The 24,523-nt window shown below is 39.0% G+C and overlaps 1 protein-coding gene across 4 annotated transcripts in view; it reads right to left on the bottom strand.

Moving 5' to 3' along the window:
* Positions 1-24,523, bottom strand: part of ADCY2 (adenylate cyclase 2) — a 229,022-nt gene that overhangs the window by 23,028 nt on the left and 181,471 nt on the right. For all 4 annotated transcript variants that reach the window (XR_008464925.1, XM_054192034.1, XM_054192035.1 and 1 more), the window contains exons 16-19: positions 19,227-19,364; positions 9,649-9,768; positions 3,978-4,162; positions 2,359-2,443 (exon numbers count right to left, since the gene is read on the bottom strand). Coding sequence is in view for 3 of the 4 variants with exons in the window: in XM_054192034.1 (XP_054048009.1) it covers positions 2,359-2,443; positions 3,978-4,162; positions 9,649-9,768; positions 19,227-19,364 (528 nt within the window). In the remaining variant the exon portion in view is untranslated. The remainder of the gene's footprint in view (positions 1-2,358; positions 2,444-3,977; positions 4,163-9,648; positions 9,769-19,226; positions 19,365-24,523) is intronic.

Here is a 24,523-nt window from a genome sequence, read left to right as displayed (position 1 = left end):
ACAGATCAGGAAATAGATCTGGCTGAAACCCAACTGTTTTTCCAGCATTAATTTTTAAGCCAGATCATCTCCCTATTTTGGGCCACTATATAGCTCCACAGGCAGCTGTGACAGTACAAATGAGGAGATACAAGGATAAGAATGAGTAGCTGAGGGAAGGTCTACTTCTTTCAGTAGGGATGCTGGTTGTGCAGCTAAAAGTATTATCTGGACCTAAGAATTAAGTTGGCTCATATAACGTGTAATGACATACTAGCTCTCCCTCTCTTCATCCCCATTCAGCCAGAGACACACATTCCCCCGCCTGCTTTTCCACCAGGACAGGCATCAATCTGTGTAGCGCTGAGCAGGTTTACAGAGCTAGGCTTGCAGGAAACCATTCGATTTTTGTTTAGATGAACCTTCTGGTTACTCGCTCTGGGGACAGAGGAGCACCAATGCCAGCTTAAGGGAAATGGAAAGACCACCCTTTTCATCAGTGGCTGTCATGTTTAGCATTGTTAAAATAATCAGACATTAAGAGATGAGAAAAGACATGTTATTATCTGCAAAGTAGAAACATGCAATAGCAAACAGAGAAATTACTTGTATATTACCCTCTGTGGAAGAAGGGTAAGGAAGAATTTTACTTTGCCTACGCTGCCAAAATGGCTTGACAGCGTTTTGCAAGTGCCACTCAATGAAAGTAGCAAGCAGAAAGTTTAAAAACAAACAAGAAGATGGATACTTTCACATGACTTTTTATCAAATTGTGAAATTCATTATCAGACAATGCTGGGAAGACCCGGAAGACAAAATGGGTTACAAAGGGATCAGACAGTGTAACAGAAAGCAGAGCGACCAATAGCTATTAAACATTGCCACAGAAATGCCAACGTCAGTATCACTAACAGTAACTTAAAATGGCAGGTCTTATGCCAGGCATGTATTAAAAATTAGTTCATAACATTTTCTAGTTAACATTTAGACTTTGCTTGAGAGTGTTTGAAAGCACAGAGGTTGTTTTTTGCTCCTTCTTTAAGAGAGAAGAAATTAGCAGAAAAATCAAAGGCAACAGACTCAAAAGTCACAAACAAGTGGTATCACGACAAGGATCCTGGACCTACAGATCTGAAAACAAAAGACTTTTTCCATTACAGGATCATTTTTCAATTGGTTTGACAGGGAACAACACACACGCACACGCTGTTGTATGCAAAACAAACTTTCTTGTTGACGTGACTGAACCCACAAAGAAATATTCTCCTTGCCCAGTGAAGATGATGTTCCTTCATTCCTTTTTTATTGGTTTCACACCTACCACCTCCATCTGACACCTTGGTTGACAGGGACTAAAGGTTCTCAACTGGTGCGATGAAGTATTTATACCTTTTTCTGAGTGGAAGTAGCTGTGCGCCAGCCCCACCCTCTGCTACTGTCATCAAATGAGCAAACTAATTCTGTGCTGGCATCAAGGCAGACGAAGAATGTTATTTCTAACTCAGGAAGGATGTTCCCCACTACAGCAAATACTGGAGAAGCTGCCAAATAAGAATTTTTTGTCTAGTAACCTGCAGGGCCTGCTTGACAATTTAAATGACAGTCATTATGTTTTGGGGAATTGTAATGTGAGTGAGTGATTTACAGACAGTGTGGGATAAGATCCTTCCCAATGCTGCAGGCTATGGAGGTACAGGCTGTTCATGAGATCTCACATGGATTGCCTCTTCCATCTCAGAGCCCTGTCTTGTGCACTGCATCGTTCCTGGCACAACCGACTGGAATTGCAGCTTTTAGCCATGGATCGTGTACAGACCCGAGGATTTAGAGAGAGCCTTGCACCTGCCCTCAACTTTGTAGAGGGTAAGACCATTGACATCACGTTTGCACCGAAAAAGCACAACTGGGCAATAGAAAGAGTAGTTTCCTGTCGGGTCATAGTTTTAGTGCAACTGTGGCCTCAGCATGTGGTACACTTCTGTGTGCATGCTACGTTGTTTCTGTGTCTGCATCAAATGGTAATAACTGTGAAGAAAATAGCTTGTAATTAAGCAACTAGGGAGACAGCAGATGGATGCAGACAGATGGAAGCACACTAGGAAGATATGAGACAATATTGGTCAGCATGACAAGCAATAGTTACAGCACACTATCAGCATAATGTCTACAGTCTCAATGACAGTTACTGGTGACTTTTAAGGGCGTATTGGAAGGTAATAAAGAAAATAGCTTTTTAAATGCTTCTGACACTCTTTTGCAAGGGTGTAGGGCAGAAGGCGTTTGTCAGAAAATCTAAAAAATGTTTGAGAAGCTGGGAGGCTGCAGGTGGAGGCTGGCATTGTGTCCACGGATGCAGATGAAGAGAAGCGTGCATCTTACCTGTCTACCCAAAACCAGTAATGTGACGAAGAATATAAACAAAGAAATGGAGCCCATTGTCTTCAGGTCTTTCAGTATTCCTGGCCTATAAAAGAAAAACTAAGTAAAACAAGCTGCTCAAAACTTAAAACAAAATTACTTTAGCACAAGAATAAGACCACAATTTATACTACTTCCTGGTATTTAAATTAAGACAATTTAAATATGGTATGCTTTATCATTTGATGAAATATTATCATTTCCATTATGTAGCTTTAATTACTTCTACTACATTCTGTGAAATGTGCCTACATTTTGAAGTCCAGTAATAAGATGAGGATTAAGTAGAAAGAATATCCTTGTTTGATTACAAATGGAGAACATTTGGTGCTTATTCTGTACAGGCAGATTAAAAAGAGTTGTTGGGTTCTTTTTTTTATGTAATAACACTACTTCCATAATGGAGAGCTTGACCTTATCCAATAAATGTGAAGAAACAGAGATTAAAACACCTGACTCCCAAGATGTCTTTTCACCTCAGAATTATAGAAGGCACGAACTAGATCTTGTACAGAGTTTACTGAAAAGCCTGCATTGGGAAAAGACACTAGAGGTAATGGGATACAGTTTGCACTAGCACTCTCCTACTGATGCCACTGAAAGAAGAACCTGGGTGAGAAGATTTAGGAAGGAAAATACCAACAGACACACAGCTTGACTGGCAAAATCAAGGCTGCCAGAAGCACGTGCTAAATCTAACCTGTCACGTGGTTCTCCATCCCATCACAGAGATACCATTTCCACTAATGCAACGGAAACATAAAGACTTGGGTTTGTTTATTAATCTTTAGATTTAAGAGCAAAGAAAACATACACTTGTTTTTTAATTCAGATCCTTTTCCATGGTTGTCTCCGTGTCCTAAAGATACTGAGCAGTTTACAGCACACAAAAAAGGATACTGAAACTCTACTCTGAATATTCAGTTTTTCTGTTGTGGCATATGCACTGCAGACTCAGCCTACAGAGAAGAGAAATCGCCTCTTTATTTTCAAAATGAGGTAGAAATTACATGTGTCCAGAAATTATTTTACACAGCAATACTTAGAATTAGAGTCATAATTTTGTCTTATCACACATAACTAAGATTTCAGCAGTCTCACTGAAAATTTAGCATACAAATTTGCAAGCTCAGCAAAAAAATCCAAACTGTTGGTCTATTTTTTCCAATAGCTAACACTGCATTTGTAAAGTTTTAAGACAATGTACTAGTTCTGAGGAAGTTGATTTTCTTTGGCTTGAAGCAAATATGCTTTAACAGCCTTAATTATGTTCAGCCTTAGGCCTGAACAACCTTAATGATGACTTCTTCCTAATGTGCTTTATTATAAAAATGCAAATTAAACCATACTCTATTTCCTACAGTATGTGATTTAAACACCTTGCCCAGACTTGTTTATTTCATTCTAATGCTCTGAGGTGTGACATCAAATCATATATTAACTGCAGCATGACAATGATTTTAAATTGTGACTTGTAGGTCATATAGTCAAACACACAGGAACAAAAAAATCTGTTCCATGACAAAAGAACTGACAGAGGTATGCTATTAATTTCAGAAGGACTAGAGGTATCCACCTACCTTCTAAGAGATGCCGTTGCATACATAAATTTGCTGTAGTCATCCAGCATGGGCCCGTGAGTGTGCAAAAGGATAACATTGTATCCCACCAATGCAATCAACATTATTACCATTTTCAACTCATAATTTATCCTCAGGAAAACAGAACAGGAAATGAGTCCTAATATGCAGCTGTATATAAAATACTGGCAAAGAAAAATTAAATGGAAAATATTTAGACTTTGGTTCTTGAGTAGGAAATCATACATAATGAAATGCTCAGTCTAGTTTAAAAAAGAAATTATTGCCTGGCTACTTAAGCATGGAATCTATCACAACCTGGGACATTATGGTTTATAGACAGTCAATAACAACCAAATGTTGGTATTTCATAAAATAGAGCCTTTTTCTCACTAGGCTCCAATTCACCCCAAACTCAATAGAATCCAGATTATGCTCCTAATTTATGCTCCCTGATTTTCACCCTTTGGCACTTTTGATTTACTCATCTGCAGTAGCGAGGAGTGCCTATTCATGGGACACCAGTGCTGGTGTTGAAGTCTAATGCAAGAGCCTTCTGCCAGCAGACTGACAAAAGATTTATTCCCATGCCACAGCACGGTTTTCACTCATGCTTGAGTTCAATAACTACCTTATATGTATTATTAGCATCAGGGTCAAGGGCATATGTCTAAAGATCTGAAAACAACAGTTTCATTGCCATTATTTGCTGTATTTGTAAACTGCTGCAATATACAGTTGTTATGAAGCTCTTAGATACACAATTTTACAAACTCTAGAAATAAAGCTAAGATATGAAGAATATAAAATTATTAACATGGCCTATGCATAATATAAATATTAAAAAATCCTTCTGTCAAATCCTCTTGAGTTATGATAACACATAAGAAGACAGTCAGTTGTTAAAAAAAGCCTTTTCTTTCCTATGTCATATATATCAACAAAAATATGTATGGTTGAAGTTGAATTCCTGGAAAAATATTTTCTCTGGATACCTTCTGGAAATGGAATAGAGCATCAAAACTAATGCTAAAACAGGAACAATATGTTCTCACTAGAATCATTATCTTAGTCCTAAACATACAGCACCTTTGCCAAAGACGCTTCCTGAAAATTACAGTCCTGGACCTTGTAAGGGAGTTATCTTTTCTGAAACTACAAAGCATTCTATTTCTAGATATGCTATTTTCAGACTACTGTTGACTTGTTGATGGCAGTACTTTTGACAGAACCTGAATCACTGTATACTAATTTTGGAGGATCACCAAGAAGAATAATTTTCACAGCAACCATCAGACAGAATTGATCTGCTATGTGAATCTCTGTCGTTACTGTAATTTGCTTGTAGGTTGGCTTGAAATAAGAAAGAACTGCTGTTCAGAATCACCAAAAATAAAACTTCTCCAATGGCTGCATTCCACAGGAGGTCACACTCCAAATTCAGTGCTATGTAAAAGTAGCAGCATCTATTTTTCACTCTGTAAGGCATTCTACTTGTGAAATTAGTTTTCCAAAAAGAATCAAGCAAACAAAAGGCAGCCTTGAATCCACAACTGGATGAAGTTTGACAAACAAAGATCAAGAAACTTCCGAGTGGAATAGACAGTCTCTGTTAGTGTTTCATAGGAATACATAAACTAGATATTGAAAATCTTAGAATCGTAGAATCTTTATGGTTGGAATAGACCTTTAAGATCATCAAGTCCAACCATTAACCTAGCACTGCCAAGTTACTACTAAACCACGTCCCTCACAGTCCCTTATCTAAGCTAAGATTTCAAACCAGGGTGGATGGACTAGAGAAGAGTGGCACAGCCACACATTTAAGAAAGCGGACTCTGTTACTGTGTATTGCAATACAAGATTCCAGTAAGCAACAAGCAGATCCGGCAGTGAGTCCGTAGGCAACTCTGCTTCAACAGCCACACCAGGTTATGAAGCTTTCTTTTGAAAATGCCACCTTAAGTAAACCTTTCCCCAACCGTACCTTGCAAGGCTATTCAAGGCCGTTGTTTCTGGGTGCTCAATGCTGCAAACACATTTTTCAATTCCTGTCAAAGGAACTGAAATTTCACCCTTTTAATAATAAGAGAATTTGTATATTTTAGTAGATGCTTAAACTATTGTAGCTTGAATCCTTCTCTAACCTTTTCAGCTTTTCAGAAAAAAGGCTTGAAAAAAAATCAGAGGAGTAACTGCAAGACAAAATGCTTCAAAAGATACACTGCGGAAGAATAAAGGTAACAGTCTACCTAGCTTCTCTGAAGGATGCACGCAGCTACAAAGCAGGCAAGACACTGGAAAACAGTAACAATTTGGTGAAGGAACTGTCAATGTAGACATACAGAAAATCAGGACTAGTAGAATTACTGTCACATGTATAGCATGAGAGGTCTGGTCTTTGTCAAAGCACAAAAATTGCAGGCCGTCAGACAAATAGATGCCTGCCTCCTGGGCCAAACGATCAGCTCTCACTTCATCGAATGAACGTGAACTTTCCTACAGAGGAATTAGTGCCCAGCTGGGAAAAAATTACGGCTTCTGTGCGCAGGTATGCTGGGCTTGTTTCTTAGTGAAGACTTGTTTCAGGCTCATTCATCCTACACCTCTGCACAACCTACTGAAGAATATAAAGGGCTCAGACAACACAGGCTTTTCTCCAAGGCAGAGAGTTGCAGTGATACCAATCCTTCGCAGTGACCCCAACCGGAAGATCACCGCACGCTGAAGAGTTAGCAATCCCCACAGAAGCGAAGCTGAGCAGGCGCAGGTCCGGGCTGCGCTCCGTGTATCCCTTGGCCGTGGGATAACCTCAGCCAGCTCAGACAATTTATTGCAACCACGGAGCCCTCAGGCAGCTCCCACGTGGTAGCGGTGGTTATCCCGCCTGTGTGGCCCCGACTCTATCTAACAGTGAAGCAGCAAGTTCTCACAGACATCGGTTTTGTCTGACAGCAGAAACGATGAATGGAAATGTTTCCTTTTAAGAAAATCCCATAAGAGCTCAGAAGGGGAAAATGCTGTGTAACCTCTCCACAGATGGGATCTGCACCCCATGCCATCCCTGACTGGAGGACCATCTGATGCTTCACGATTCGGAGTTCCCAGCATCTGAAGGGATGTAACTCCATCTACCTTCTTTTTTCTTCCTGTGCTAGCTCCAATAAATGGTATTTTAACGAATACCTTGCAGAGTCTGAGTGCCTTTCTTACCAGGATCACAGGCCCGGTGCCTTGCACCGGTACACTACACCCTTAGGATCTTATCTCCAGCCCAGCGCGTTTGGTCTCTTCTCTTAAAATTTAAGACTTCTGTGGTTATAAAGCGCTTTATTAAAGTAAAAAGGGATGCTACTCCAATATGTCCATGGAGAAAAACTTGAAAATAAAGTAATTTTGGAATTCCCTAGCCAAATAAAATGTATTCCAAAACTGCATCTTTTAGAAGTCAGTATTACGACTTTTATTTATATATCATGTGGAGATGGCAGCACTGATACCACACTGTATGTTATCACAGGAAGAGATACGCACGACTTGAAATCTCCCAGGCCTAACTCCTATTATATGGAAACTACAGAAGCATCATCGCAGAACTAATCAATAACTAAACACAAAGTCCCTAAAACTTACTGTGTAATCTTTCCTAAGTCTTTAAAAAGAGCAAGAGAGCAAGCAATACAACTCAGAAAACTCTATTGGGGCTGAAGTAATTAAAAAATCTCTTATTCACTCATTTCAGATGACATAGTCAATAGATCTGTCAGGTTCACTGTCATAAATCACAGGAAGTTTATCTGCATGAATAAAGCTTAAAGCTAACACACAGATTCAAAAGACTGAATTTTTAATTTAAGGATTTAATATAAGTAAGGCATACTTAATGCCAGCTTAAGTATGCAATATCTCATTCAGTAAAGACAGAATAATTTTATTCCCAGATTAAAAAAAAAAAATAAATCAAAATTAGTAACTCAGAAAGCATTTGTAGCTTTTTCAAGCTGGAAGGTACGCAGTGCCGGAGAATGAAAATAATGTGCGTTTGAGAGCTGTTTAATAAAAAAAGTGAGGGGAAAAGTGTTAAAAAACTTTAGCCAGCCTAACCTTCTCATTTATTATTAACAGAAATGACATTTTAACATTATTTTTTGTGCCAATTTATCTAAGTTTCTTTGATGAAAGAAAGCATTTCAATAGTTTAAAGTCTATAAACCACTAATTGTTAGAAATGTGCAAAATCACGTGAAGAGCTGACAAACATCTTAGTTATACATGGGAAAACAGAGGAAAAAGACACACAAAGTTTTTTTGATGAACAGCAGATTGAATCTTAATAATCATTTTTGAAAACTGTATCCTTCTGATGCTTGTTGGAGAACTTACTGGCAAAAAAGAAAACAAAACACCTTTGAAGATGTTCAAAACTATAACAAGGAATATAAAAAAAAGCTGACTAGGAAACCTGCTATCTAAAAAAGCAAAAAAATATAAATAAACATTGGAAGAATTTATTTCCGTGTCCTTGTGAGCGTGAACATATGCAGAGGCTGTGAGAAGAACTGTATCACATCTTTGACAACAAGGACAACTTGATGTCAGGGCCAAAAGAAGATGTAGGCACTTATCCATACCTGGTCGTATTTAGTTAGCTAAACTTCAAAATACAAAACAGAAACTCATGCTCTGTAGCTGTGTAGCTTTATCAGGGAAATTCTGAAAGTCTGTTAAGTGCTGCAGTTACCGCAATTGTTTTTTTCCAGGAGAATTCTAAACATAATTAACATCTCACTTGTGTGTGTGCCTAGGATTGTTTAGCTTGACATAGTGAATAGCTGTTTCGTGTAAAACATATTGTGTGGAAATCAGCACACACCATTCTGGCAGTGGTCTCATCAATTCTGCATAGAGATAAAATAATCTCCCTTCTCCTCTCGCTGCCTCCTGTTTATTCATGCAAAGACTATTGACCTATTTCGGCACAATATACAGCTTGTTATGTTCAACTGCAGGTCTTTTGTAATCCCTTTAAGAATCATTGTTCTCTAGGATACAGATCCCATTTTTTGCAGGAATGTCCTTCCCCCTCTTCTGCATGTGCCACTGTGCTTTTGTTCACGCTAAGACATCTTCTTCAAACCAGCTCAGATCTTCTACACAGTTCATACAGTGGTACACGAGTGTTGTATTTCCCCCCTCTCACCCCACCTCTAAATCAAAACTGCAACGACAGAAGTGTGGTGATCACAGAGTTCACATTTACTGCCAGGCCAGTAATGGAAGTGGTGATTATTTTCAGGTCTACCACTGCCACGGGTGAAACGGGTCTGCAGACCAACCTGGTTTTCTCACTGACAGTGATGCGGAGCTTTCAGTGCACAGTCTGCTTTGCAGTCGCCGTGTCTTCTCCTGATAGCTTGTAAAGCCCATTTGTTGGCATGGGTGAGACTGCTTCCTGCTTTTTAATCTGACATTCATTAAAACCTCTATTTTCAGAAGTACTAACCTCCTTTAACTCCCCACTTCCTTCAAATGCAGTTTCAGGTGACTGAAAAAAAATCAAGCTTTTGCTGCAGTCTTAAAAACTGGTGGGTGTTTAACTTCAAGCAGATCCGGCAACAGTCAATTTAGTGCAATTGTGGTAAACAAACAAAGAAATGTAAAATGAACTTACCGGCAGGAAAAAACAGTTGTTTTGTATACACCACCGTGTCTGATTACTCGAATTAGGAAAACTTGCATTTGATGAATTAAGAACCGAGGGAAGAGCTTTCACAGCATTATCCAGGAAAAACTAGAGAAAAAACAACATATAATCCATTAGTTTGTCAGCTGTTTAAGGTCAAAATGCAGAAGAGAAATGGAGAAGCAGCGAAAGCCTTGCCAATAATAATTTAACTTTGCTATTTCACTGGAAATTGAAACAGAAAAGGGAAAATGACATCACTTGATTACTTGCTCCTGCACGCTCAAACAAAAACAACTTTGTTAACCTCCATCTGACACTCTCCATTTGAATAAAAGACGAAAGGCTCTTTGTAATGTTACTTTCATATATCAGAAGCTCACACAAATGAGAGACAATGATGAAATAAATTCAATATGAATAATTCCTGGGTTTACCTCAGTTGAACCTCCTATTAAACACGGGAAGAATGAAAGAAAGAATAAGATGTCTTTACTGAAGTTCATTTACACAGATGTAATCCTTCTCATAATAATGATGATGATAACATTGGTACTTATGTTATTGAAACAGAAGAGTGGAACCAGTACCTCCTGGGCCATCAAATTCAGCCAGCTGGTGTGCCAGGTAGCCACCATCATACAGTACCCTTGATGTATTTATCCAGTGCTTTCTTAACGAGTTAGATTTGACTACATTAATTCCACTGCTTTGAATCTCTTTGCAATTCCACTGCAAGTAATCTCTTTGAATCTCATCACTTAAACTGTTTCTAAGTTTAACCAGTACTCATGCCCAGTTCCCATGTTCTTTTCCTTCTTGTGCTCATCTCACCCTTTAGCTTTCAGATAGCTCCCTTCTCTCCCTAGTATTTATGTTGACAATATTTAATGCCATCTCAACCTTCACTATGCTCAGCAATCTATGTTTTTCTAGTTTATTGCCAGAAAACAAGCTCTTCGTTCCCCTAATCATTCCGGCAGTCACCGTCTTTCGAGTCAACCTTCTGGGTGAGCAAAACTGCAAACACACTCCCCAGATTTTATCAGTGAGCTGTGCAATAGCATTAATACTAATTCTGCAGAAAATATGTTTTCATACATCCTAGAATGACAGCTCCCTTGCTCACAGCTACAAAACCTTAATAGCTGACCGTCCCCCATGCAAGTGGGGCTCAGACAGATCATGAAGTTATAGCAGCTTAACACATTGCTGCACATTGACATGATCCCAGCCACCAACACCACGCTGAGCAAATGTGAGGTAGTTTTCCTTCACAGGGGCTTACTTAGATAAATGCGGTTTATACTTACCGTGAGTTAAAAGCAGTCACACGGATGGTTATTGTGATTCAGCTGAGTTGTCATTAAACCCACATAATGAATCAAAATCCTGAACTCATCGCATCTCTACCTGATGAGCTTCCGACTTGTATCAGAATTTCTTGTCACTGGTCTGTGCGTAATCTTGCACTCTGTGCACTCTAAATTTCATCCTAGTTCTTTTACTCAAATCCTCAGTGGACTTCTTCCTTTCTAAAATCCCAAGCCTTCCCTCACAGACGTTGCCTGTCACTTTAATTTTATCAACAAATTTCAAAGTCCCTCTCATACACTGCATATGAAAATCCACACTGGGCTGACCATTGCAGAGCTCCACAGGTTGCCTTCCTCTCATCCATTGTTCTCTGCATGTAGCCAATTTGTAACCCACCTCTACGTTCTTTCCCCATCCCCTTCTTTACCTACTGCCCCAGAGAAGAACTCCTCAGTTCACTCAGGGTAACCAAATCTGGTTCAAAATGGTTTCCTGATTTGCTACCTAACACTAGATCTGGTCAGCCAAGTGTCTAGATCTGTGTAGCCAAGTTCTGAAAACTTCCAAGGATGGAAACCCCACAACTTCCCTTGGTAACGTGTCCCAGCACTGTACTACCTGCACAGTGACTTTTTTTTTTGTTTTTTTTTTTTTTTAAAGACTATCCAACCTGCCAAGCCACTACCCATGGTCAGCACCCATTGATACGTTTTGTGGCGCTGCCGAGAAGGGTTTGAAACCATTATCGACGTAACACCGCTTCAACAGAAGCAGGACCGGTTATGCACTCGCGCAGGTGATCAATCTGCCATCTGTTACCAAGACTGTTTTACAAGAAGCTGGCACGACCTCTGGGGTGACATGCAGAATGGGCTCACCTTTGTTTGTACAGTTGCACTTTCAGGTTGTTTTCCTTTCCAAACACGCTTCTCTGACTGCTTATGTGCAACTACACGTAATTAACCGCGATCAGTGAACTATACATTCAGGATCAGTATCACTAATACAACAGATAAATCACAATACCAGACTCTACAAAATGCTAATGAACACCTACAAATTTTGAAACACCTTTCTGTAACTGATCCCAAAGGGCTCTAATCATGCACAGACACAGAGTTATACACACACTCATCCCTTCTCACAGGATCTGTGGGTTAAATGCCCACACTCCCTCTTCTGGGAGTGTGGGTTACCCTACCTGCACACCCCTCTGGTAAGGAGATGTGGGTACCCTACCTTTTTGTGCACCTGTGCAGTTCCCCATGAACTGTTAATGCACAAGCTGGTGAGAAAGTGCCCCATGAGTTCAAGTGCACAGACAAATCTGAGCTGTGGGTCCCTGCTTGCTGTGGTCCGCACTGTCGCCCCACCAGCCCCAGAGCCGGCAGCTCACAATGTCGGATGGGGAGGCTGCTCTCGCTGTCCGAGGCAGAGGTGTGGTGCCAGAGGGGTGACTTATGGCAGTGTCAAACCAGGCTTTCACAGTCAGCTGTTTCCACCCATAGGTCTCTGCCTCCTGTTAGAAATTTTCACGTTGCTTTTATTCTTTTTTCCACGCCATTTTCTTATTTGCTTCAAATTCCCTTTGAAGTGGCTTGGTTTCCATTTAACCCAGCTGGTGCTGGATTTCCTTTTCAACAGGAACAGTTTTGGGCAAATGCCCTTCAGACACCTTTAGGTATTTAATCCCCCTCTTTGCCCCCAACTATTTCCACTGACATTCTTATCTTAATAGGTGGTGTTCAGCAGGTCATTTGCCAAGGGTGGGCAAAGAGAGTCTCCACATCCCACTAATAGTGCATTTACTTTTTCTGCAAACATGAAGTAACTGTGTTTAGTTTCAGAATCCCATCCCACGCACATCCACAGAGCAAAAGATTATACACCACGAAGAACTCAAACACAATTAGTATATACATATATATGTATGTATATATATTTATATACATTCATTTCTATTAAAGCATTTTGATTTCGGTTTTGAGGTTTGTACAGGGCATTTCTGACCTATAAAAGTTATCTGTATACATAGAATGCTATATGAAATATGGCATATCCATAAATACATAAATAAACATAGAAAGGAAAAGAAAGAGGATATGGAAATGTTGTCATCTCCCAGGAGCCAAACAACACTTATTTCTGAATGATGTGTTTGTACTTGTCTTTCTTGTCTCTCATCAGTTATCCACATCTGCTATCACGCTGTAGAGATATATATTGTTCTTCAACATAGTATTTTTTTGTAAGAGACAGCTCAGTCCTACTAAGCAGTCACACCTACTCAAATGACTCAAATGAAAGCAATATTTTTTATGAATACAAATGTTTGCCAGGGAACATCTGAGCACACTACCATTAAATTCTCATTTTAACTTCATATTCTAACAGCTTTTTCTTCTCTTGTGTTCGTATAATCTGCAATCTTCAGTTGTGAGTTTTTTGCCTCACATGATGAAAATACCTGCTGTGCTGCTATTTCTTTCAGTAGAAAGCATGTGGTGATAGACCCTCCCCCCACAACGTGGGATAAGCAAGTTAGTGCATCTCTCGTTATCTGACCAAGAATCTGCACAAGGCTACATAATACACCAATTTAGATCTTACTAAAAGCAAAGGCAACTTTCCCACCAAGGTACTTTCAACCCTTCTGTATGTCCTGTACAACCCACAAGGCACCAGAACCAAGGCTTCACAACGAACACGGTCCGACAGCCTGCAATCTCACCTTACTAAGCAAGTGGGCTTGCTGGATTCCATGTTAACGGGCATAAAATAGCACCCTACTAAGAAGGAGGAAAGGTGGCAGAATTTAATATTGAGTGCACTCATCAAATGCACACTGAATTAAACAATTATGGAATAAACAATAAAATGTGTAAAATTTCAGTCGTTGCTATGTGAATGGGTTGACCCTGTAACAGGTGGGCAGGAGGGAGAGAGCTGGGCAATACCCCTCCACTGAACTACTGAATCACAGAGCAAAAGGCAAAATTAATTGATTCAAGTGCCACAGACAGTTCAACTGTGGTCATCAACCTGTGGTAGCAGGAAGCCATGCAGTAGCCATCTGTAAAGACAAATGCTACTATCATTTTCTGTGCAAAAAGAAGGCATAGGCTACCCTCAGAACGCTAAGAAGTGTTCTTCCACACACCAGTGAGAAACCCTGCGGCCCGGAGGTAAGCTCTTTAGGAAGTAGATGCTCCAGGATCAGCAGTTCCAGAGCAAAGCTGAGCTTAATCAATGGAAATACAAACAGCAAAAACAAAGGTCTGGCATGCTACCAATAAATGCACCACAACTCAATTTACAGCTTACGTTTAATTTGATCCCATCACTGTTTTCTCTTCCTTATTATACAAAATTACACTGGAAATGGACATGTGAGGACTATAAAGCAAAGTACAGAAAACACCTTTGTCATCATCCCTCTCTCTTCCCACTACCTCCTTGCCTCATATGAACACACAACTATACTTGAAATTAATTTTCTGCTGCTCCAGAAGAGCTATGCAATCTCAAGACACAGTGGTCTACAGTTTTATAGGGCTGTTGTAAACAGTTCTTCATGTTTGTGGCCTACTCTTTTGTTCAGCAAAAGATACAGTGAGAAGGGGATACTTTCAAGTATGGCAGAAGCATGCAAGTCTGGTATGTAGGTTGAACTAGAGGATTTACATTTTTCTTAACACAAAAATAATGAAGCAATGATGCTTACGTTCAGCATTGTTCTTTTTTTTTTTTTTTTTAAGCCTCTAAGGCAAACATGCAGGACACCTCTTCTTTGTTTTCAATTTTTCTTACAACTCTCCAAATATCCATGTGGCTCAGGAGAACTTTCTTCTCAAACTGCATATCACCACTTCCTTTGAAAATGCCAGTTGGTGTGGCAGCTGAGTCAGGAAACTATCCCCAGATCCCCACATAAGCCCCAAGGACAATATGGAGAATCCCAAATTCTGGTATCATTCCTCATCTTCATAAACTCATAGGCAAAAGTTTAAGGAGAGCCTGGAACACTAAGTATCTACCTAGACTATTTGAATAAGGAAGAGGTGATGCTGAGACATTGGTAAGTCTGTGATTCTGTGATTCTGTGAAGTTGGAAAAGGATGATGAAGATCCAGAGAGTACTGCCCTGGACTGAATAGGATTTTTAGAGCATTTTGTCTGAGGGTTTGTACAAGACTTCTTAGCTTCAAAGTACTCATGCACCTGCATTGTTTGGTGTCCTGTGGCGTGTCTCTTGTTAATAGTGAAACTTATCAAATTCAACTTGCTCAATAATTTCACTTCATTTTTTCATAAAAAATTGTGTGCCAAGTGAAAACGCGTAACTGTCTCCGTGTCCCCAAGTATTCAAGTCCCAGTGTCCCTGAAGCAGTGGCAAGCAACTACCTTGTTCAAAGCTCCCAGCAGCATTAGGTAAGAGAGATAAGGAGCCTGCTGGGCTTTTACAGACTCAGATACCATCACGGTATTTGACAGCTATGGAATGATGCTCACTTAAGTGGGTTCATCTTTGCTGGACTGTGGAGCAAATGACCGTGTGACAGCATGACTCTCTCTCTCCCCCCGCACATTTGAAACATGCCAGAACTGCTGTAAACATTATTTCAGGACAGTTCGTGCCAAGTGCTTGCTATCTCACCTGCTAGGGCATCTCTCCTAGTCCAGTGTACCAAGGCTGATACTGATTTTAGTAAGTTTCTTAAATTCTATCTGTAATCCAGAATGGATTTGTGATGGTGCCCTGCATGTACCACTTAAGTGACATGACTGCAGCTGTGTATTCCCCTTTCTCCTTCTAACTCCTAGGCTAGGTCAAGCTCTCTGCAGTGTGTGTTTATTCTTCTTAAAAGAAATGCATTAGGCACCCTCCAAAATAGGATCTTCAACGTGCTAGGCACTGTGAGGACATATAATTAGAGTGTATCTGCCAAAGAGCTTGCCTATTAAAAATACAACACTGAACAAGGTCAGCAACTGTATTAACAGTTAGCTACACTAAAAGGAAGGTATATTAAATAAAACAACTTTCTACTATGAGAATGAAAGCAGGTTTGCTTAATTATTTGTCATTATTGAAACATGAGATATCAGCCATCACTAGAAGGAGAACAATATGGGGCCAATACTTGCATAATTTAAGGCAGCTCATGCTCACAGACCTACATTAAACAATGGAGCAGCAACACTCAAATCTCTGTCAGTCTTCACATTTCTAAAGACATGTTCTTTCAAAGGAAGTAGTCCGGTTGTTGAAAATTCACTGGACGAATGACAGGAAAGCAAATAACATCCTGACTCTGAAAGGTGGTAGTCGGGGCACCTTCCTGGGACAGCACAGCCGTGAGATCCTCTTGCTGTGCCAAGAACCTCTCGTGCGTTCGATGCAGAAGTCAGCGAAACAAAGAGCTCTAGCAGGGCTCTTTCATCAGGACACTTTCGCTGAGATCACATGAATCCCAGAGGATGGTGAGGCACAATCATTTGATGTATCAAATACATCCAAATACATCAAATACATTCATTTAGCTTCCAAGAGTGGACCCTTTGCAGTCATGCAGTCCTACTGTCTCTCTGAGGCGTCTGCACTGCTCCCTGTTAACACACTATCATGTTCTGCATGTTTAATGCAGGCCAGCTTCGCAAAAACAATCCTCCTCAACCAGTGCTTGCTGCCCTACTCTATACGCAGCACCAGATCTAATGCTCAATGGAAGCAGCATTAGTCACCCTCTCCCTTCAGCTAAGAAGTATTTGATACTTATGTCACATTAGCTGTTTTTTAACTTCCCTCCACTGATCATGACTATATACCTCTCAAACGTGAAGACTAGATTCAGATGTCTGCTGAAACAGCTAATTTGAAATAAAATTGCACCCCCGCTCTTTTCTAATGTCCCTTGACCATAAAGACTGTGATTTATTTGACATTTTGGTCTTAATTATGATTTATTAGGTGTGGGATGGTTAGACGCTTTTTATCTCCATTAAATCTTAATGGCTACATTTTGCCTTTTTCTACTGAAAGAGTTCATGGAAATAAATGCAGTTAATGGACTCTGCTATTAAGTACATGTTGCTTGGAGATATAATAATGATACTTCAGAGTCTCTCCCACAATTTGCTATTAATATTAAGGAAATGCAAATTTCACAATCACATTTAAAGCCATTTTTGCTAGTCAAACTATTAAGGTTTAGTTTCAAGGTGGGAATTGTACTTAAAATTATCATCTCATGAATATCATGGAACATGATTATTTGTAATACTGAAGTCATTACTGATAAGGCACAAAGACTTTAAAATACAGCCTATTAAGTTTTACTGTAACATTCAGTCCACATAAAAATGGACTTGAACTAATAAAATTCAAAACTTTTTCTAAAAATTTTGTACTGAACAACTCCTGTTTTGGTAAAATGTCTTTTACTAGGTGAAGGCCAAATTTGAAGTGGGCTGTACACAATAGTAGAACTTCAGTATAAGGGAAAAACAGTTGCTGACCATATCTTCTTTTAGACTTTTTAACTTAATAAATAACCATATGGGTGCATGAACTCTAACCCAAAGTACACATTAAACCCAAGTGGGTTATTTCATTTCTTCTTTATAATTTATAGAGTTCAAAATAAAAGAAAGTTTAATCTGACCTACATTTTACAAGCTACTCCCTCTCTGGGTTTTGTCCTGTAGTATGCCAAATAACTTTTGCTTGGCTAAAGGTTATCGCTCATAAAGGCATATAGTCTTCAGTTGAGGACATGATGTGATGGAGAATCAACAACTTTTCAGAATAATTTGTCCCCACTGCTAAGTAAGTGCCTTCACTGCCAAGAAGGGAGCTTATTTTCTCATTTTCCAGCCACTGCTTCTTGGAGATTTTCCTCTACCAGCCTTAAACACCGAATTCAATTAGCTAAATTTTACATTGTCGAATATAGAGTTGCTTTTGAGTCTACCTCTGCTCCTTAAAAAAGCAGGAGAACGAAAGGAAAACATCTACCTTCCTGAAAAGAAAACCAACAAAAACTGAACTAGGATCATTTAACAGAAAAAATGGAAAGAAGTTTCTATGCAAAATTTCAAATGTTCACATTTAAAAGCCCACATTACATCACTCTGACAAGTTTAGTACTTACTGTAACAAATGATTGACTAAGGGTCCCCTGAAATGTTGTGGGAAAACAAAATAAAACAGTGTAGGTATTATCAATCTTTAAGTCCTTTATGAACCTCAAGTAACAAAAGTACCAGCAACTCAAGGAAGCCTTTAGATTTGCAATTTCAAAAGCACTGAAGTGCAAATCTCATTCACTTGAAATGTGACTAATAGCTATGCATTAATGTTGTAATGAAAACACTTCCTAAATAAATATTACAGTTCCCATTTCGCAGATACAGAACTGAGCTGGAACACTTTCACAGGTTTACGAAAAACTAAATCAAGTTCAGCCCGTAGGGGAAGAAAAGGAAATTTTTGAGCCCATATACTGGTCATCCCATTAGACAACACATCCTCCAGAATAAACGAGGACATTAAGATTCAGGCTTTATGCCCACTAATGACAGATCTACTCTGTATTTGTTATACTTACAAAAGAATAATAGAATTACATGGATTTTCCCTATTATGAGAGAAAATAAGAGCACAGGTTGAAATGCCTAAAGTAGAGGTAAGCCCTAACAAACTTGTAGTTCATTACTTTTGAAGTTTCGATGTAACTTTGAATTTTTTTTTCCTTTTTCAAAAAACAAAGACAAGCACATGAAATACAATAACGTATGCATTATGGTCATTTTGTGATGAGCAGAGGAGCGCCACAAACCTGAATAAAGCTTACTTTGTTTTGGACAAAGTCATCCATACATCCTGTGAGGAGATACTTCATTCTTTGAGCAACACTCCGTTTTTCTAAGCAATGCATAGATGAGCAAGGGATTTGAACAATTCAAACCTGGGATTTAACTATCTTCTATTCCTTATAAATTACATTTTTCTTTAATAAACTTGGCCAAGATCCAAGCTCTTGCTCAGCATCCTGTTTGCAGGGGTCCCCATTACACAGTATGTTTTCTGTTGCTCTGCTTTACATTTCTGTCTCTGGCAATCTTTATCACGTAGGTTCCTGGCACAGCCATGGGCCATAAATTGGACATCTAAACAAATACTGAACAAAAAAAAATCTTAAAATAGCAAAAATAAACCCAAGAAAAATTACCCCTTTTTCCCTTACCATGTTGAATACAGCCATAGTTAATATTATAGCAGTGGTTGTCAATGTAAGAGTGATCCGTGGCCAAGGACGGTTTGCAATTATTCCAGATGATTTCAGGATCCACAACAATGAAGCTGATGCTTTCTTGCTACATTGCTAAGTGCAGAGAGTTTAAAAAAGAGAAAACAAAACTAGCTTTAGTATATTTAATTGCTGTAAACAAGTGTACATTTAAGAAAGCGTAAGATTGAGGGCAGCATTAATCTTGAAACAGTGTGCAGAAGTATTCAATTTTATACTCTCATAAGAGTTACAGATCATGATTATACATGAAACTAAATGCAAATTTAGTTAAAATATCTGCCATAATATAAATTCCAGTAAATAATTATATTTGCAAGTACCTTATTAAACATTCAATATATATTACTAACAAAAGTACATACAGAGTTGACAGCAATGGCATTACCTATAATATCAGTAAAAAGCAAGCGATCAAACTGACCTCCCTCACCTCAATTGAAAGAGCAATATTTAGTAGCCTCTGGAAACTTCAAAATGTAAATAATGACCCTGCACAATCTTTGACAGAGACACAGAGGTCTCCTCATGCAGGATAAAGGCTGTATACATAGATATATCCCTGGCAGTCTACAAAAATAGCAAGGTTTCTCGGTTTTTCTTTCATTAGCTTGATAATTCATTTTAAGTGAAAGCTAAGTCAGCAAAGCTAATCAACCTTCCCTAAAACTATCTAGGAAAAAAAAAAAAAAGCATTTCATACAACAATAGGACAACAATTTTACACAAAGAGTATTTGGTGAATAGAAAATTTTTCTTATATAGTGGCAAAAATTAACAATAAAAAACTCTGACTCGTTTAACCTGCTTCCAAGAACACATTGCCATAGCCTCCATTCACACAGGCATAGTGCCTAGAGGCACAAGTGCTCACACAGAATAAACAACAATTTGTGGCACATCCAATAAATATTAATTTTCCCAAAACTTTAGCAATGAGGAGGTAAGGTTGCCTAGAAGCATCTTGTGCCCTTTCCAAATGTCAAATCCATCTATACTGAAACCTCTGTAAAAAAGGCAATTAAAAGTTGAAAACATGACAGTCCTACAAAAGTATTTGCTTTTTATCGACTCGCTTTCTCTATTTACTTAATATTATCAGAGAACACTTTACATATTGCTTTCACCACATCCACAGCAATCAGAAGAGATACAAGCACAGGAACTCTCTGAGATGAGAACTCAAGGACTAAAAGCTACCAAATATAGGACTTAATTTACAGCACAACTATTAGTTCAGGTTCTATAGCTATGGCACATCATGCTAAATAACATTATTACACAACACATGTGATGTAGTTTCCATGAAGGTCTTTGTCATACTGCACATAACTATTTCCCTCCTAATTACACACTATTTGGAGAAGTCCACTGTGTATCTAGAACTTTTTTTACGTATTGTTTCTTTTTATGACAGGGAGTTTTGCATGCTGGATTGGACAGATTCTGCATGAATGAAGTTAATTTCAGGAAGGTCAAAACAATAATCAGAATCTCAAGGATGGACAAAGAAAAGGGAAAAAATAGGCAGCTTTATATTCACATTACTCCTCCCCCATATAAAAAAAAAACCCAAGACACATAAACTTGAGGGACCTGCATCTTTGAGCAAGAAACTCCTGCTCAAACGCCTTTTTGAACTTCCATACCTTGTTCTCTACCCCTAAGTACACAGCAAATTTCAAGATAATTTGAATCTACATATAGATTTAGAAAGATTTTGTCAGCCTTCCCACTTTAATAAAGTAAAAAGCACAAAACCTATATTGCCGGACACAGGGAATGGATCTGTGTGAAAATGAATCATTCAGTTATCTGTCTAGTCTGCCTAAAACCTAATGAGTAAGGGAGGATGGATTTATGGCCAGTTAAAACAGTCATGAAATCATGCCTCGAATTACTCTTTGCCTTTATTATAGCACACCTGGAGCTTTCCTACAACTTCACTGACATTGTTCTGTGATTCTCTTGGAAGTTTAGAAGTAGCTGGAATAGTTTAAGTTGGATTAGGGACAAAACTAGGCAGAAACACTGAGAAAGTATAAGGAATATAAAGTGGGTAAGAAATGACATAGACAAAGCAGTACATTGTGTTCTCCTTTCTCAATTTTGTTACAGGGAGCTATACTGTCCAAGGAAAGTCTTTAGGATAAGAAATTCCAAGAAAAGAAGCTAAACCAGATACATTTCATTACAAATTTTACTGGTTTTAGGTTATCTGACTAAAGGCTTATCAAATTAAACACAAAGACCTGGTGGCGATCAAAAGGACAATGATCGATGGTGGAACCAAAGTAACCTAATCAGTGAAGAGCAGAAACCACTGAATCTGCTGCTCCTAAGACCATCAAAGGAGAATGTTTCAGACAGAGTTTCTGATGGGAAACCTACCAAGAAGGCTCAATGAAAAAAACTCCCTTTCCAGAATGCCCTGCAGACTAAAGGCGATTACTGCCTGAAAGGACAGTATGCCAGCATGGGGCAGATAATTTTGCAATGGAGCAGACAGAAACTTGGGATCGGGTAAAATGTTATGGCATGCTTTAAGGACATTGCGAGTATATGGAAAACTTATAGGATGTTTAAGGGACGGGACGAATTCGGATCAGGAAGGAACAAGCATAGATAGAGGGAGAACAGAGGGGATGAAAGGAAATGGCTGCATGTGCTCTTGTCTAAATGAGTCTATTGCATATTCTTGTTAAACCCTATCTCTAACCATCTTCTGTGTAAGTGCAGTCCTTATTCTGAGCCTGCATGTGTGTGAATGACAGCAAACTTCATGCTAGACTAAATGGCAAGTAGCACAGGACAGGCGCCAGCCACTGGAGAGAGAGAGATTGCCTGTCTGAGGCAACTGAGGGCCTGGGTGTCAGCAGCTGAAGTGTCTCAGATCAGTCCCTGGAGAGACCCATAGGGTGTGTGTGGGAGCGTGTGTGTAACCATTAGGATACTTTAAGCTGGACTGGCTGGTAAGCAGGAGATCTGCATTTGGAGAGACCCAAGGTTTGAGCCAGTCACTGCGCAAGGGGGGCAGAGGCTGGGCATGGATACTGTATTGACGTGAGGTCCATACTGAGTGACCCACCAACGCGAGTGTGCCTATGGATGACGACAGTCAGGGTGTGCATATATTCCACTAGCAAACATCAATCCTGATCAGCCAGAAAGGAGGAACTAGACCATCAGTGGTGTTCGTATTTCCATGACTGCTGCTTGCTTTTACGTGGGTGCTGGTGAAAGATCTGCTCTCTCTGTGTGGTTGTCCTGTGTGTACAGTATATGCCTGTGTGCCTACTGGGAATACATGCCCAGCCTCACTGCTGGTTGTACCTGGGACATGGTTCTGACGGCCTCCCATCGATAGGAGTGGGACAGGAGGATCCCCTGGATCTTTAATTCCATCAAATTGGGCTCCAGTGGACCAGGAAGGAGCACTCCCCTCGCTCTTGAACTCCTCTGGATTCAACAAGCTCTAGCAGATCTCATTTGCAATTTCAGAACTTTAAAAAACATGGCTTAGTAACAGATGCAAAACAATGTCATAAAAAAGATGCTTTCATGTTTTTCTAGTGCTAAGCAACGTAAATTGATGGTTTCCTCTGCACAAATGAACAACTAGTGTTATGTTAATTCTGAAGATAAAATTAAGTTTCACACAGAAATCTCCCTTGAATCCTAATATCTAAATACACAAATGTTGGTGTCAAATGATGGAGACGTCTCAAACTTTTCTACTTTAACATCAACATTTCCAATCGCTAAACTTGAACTTTCTTCATTTTTTGAAAGTACTCATTGAAAAAATTACAGTATGGAATTGCTGAGATTACTTAGCAATGTCCATGCTGAGAACTGTATTTATAGCTGAGGACTGATTTATTGCTTTCCAAGTACCTGTACACTTTTGAATAGACTTATGAAACTTCTGTACCAAATTTCCTTGGAGTAATTCTAAGTTTCTTTTGTTTGGAAGATTTTTGATCAATATCACCTGACTTTGCTAATGTATTTTAGCAAGGAAGAACTAATTGCACTGATTTACTATATTTCTTAAAAAAGCTATTTTTCTGCTTCCATTAAAAAAAAAAAGTTCTCTGGGCAAGTTTATCACTAAGAAAACTTCTAGAGAATAATATAAATTTCAGGAAATGATATATCATTCAGCCAGTAGAAAACAATATATCATTCAGCCAGCGTGATTAATCAATAAAGAGATTCCATTCTTCCAGCTGCTGTTGCTAAAATTACAGATATGGCTGGCTCTGACCTGAAGAAAAAGGTGAGTGTTGTTAGACAGCAACTTCAAAAATGAAGTTGTAGATAGTTATTTCCACTTGTAAAGCAGAAGCACACCAGAACTCAGTGATGCATTTCTTGACAAGTTGTTTAATGCACGGCTTTGAGTCCTGGAGGGGAAGGACCACTGTTTCTTTGGTATATCTCTCATGTCCACCTGGTTTCTTAAATAGATGACAGGTCTCTCTAATAGCAGAGAGAGCACCCTACACAGGTTAAGCCAATGAGGCTCCCGAAAGGAGAATTTATGATAAAAACCTGATTCACACAAAAAAAATCCTTAAACCATCGAGTAGAAATTCCTTTGAAAACATGAAAGAATACGCTGTTGATCAGTAATTCTCTATGTGAATTAACAGGTTTGCTGAACTTAATTTCAGTTTTGAGCAGTCTATATCCAGTCGATCTATGGCACAACTGTAGAAGTTTGGTACTGCTGAAAATTTAGGGAACTCCTGGAAGCAGAACTGGATGGTTGGGTGATCATCAAATTCAGACTCTTAATAGCACTGGCAGAACTATGCAGGTTTATTTTACTGATTCATTAGCTATGTCAAGCACTTTTTCTTGTAAATGTTATGTCTCATTTGCAATTTTCTTAAGAAAACGGAGAATGAGACGAAAGGAAGAAAGTAATCATTTCTAGAAAGCATGCAAGAAGGGTAAGACATCAGATCTCAATAGCATTAGCTTCTATGTTTATTCTAAGCAGAGCTGGCAGAATACGGTTCAGTGTTTATCATTTACCAACTAGAAATAATAGGTATTTGTAGTATGAAAGGTGACTAACGTATTACCTTTTTATCTGAACATGTTAAATCTGATACGACAGCTCAGCATGATAGTGAGTAATAACGTATTTTGAATATTCAGGTTATTAAAATGTATCCTGTGTTGTCCTTCCACACACAAAAACCTACTTCGGCATTTAATAA

This window comes from Rissa tridactyla, chromosome 2 (assembly GCF_028500815.1).
Source record: "Rissa tridactyla isolate bRisTri1 chromosome 2, bRisTri1.patW.cur.20221130, whole genome shotgun sequence".
Lineage (NCBI taxonomy): Eukaryota > Metazoa > Chordata > Aves > Charadriiformes > Laridae > Rissa > Rissa tridactyla.
The sequence above is the reverse complement of the archived record's forward strand: the minus strand, read 5'-3'. Positions and strand labels throughout refer to the sequence as shown.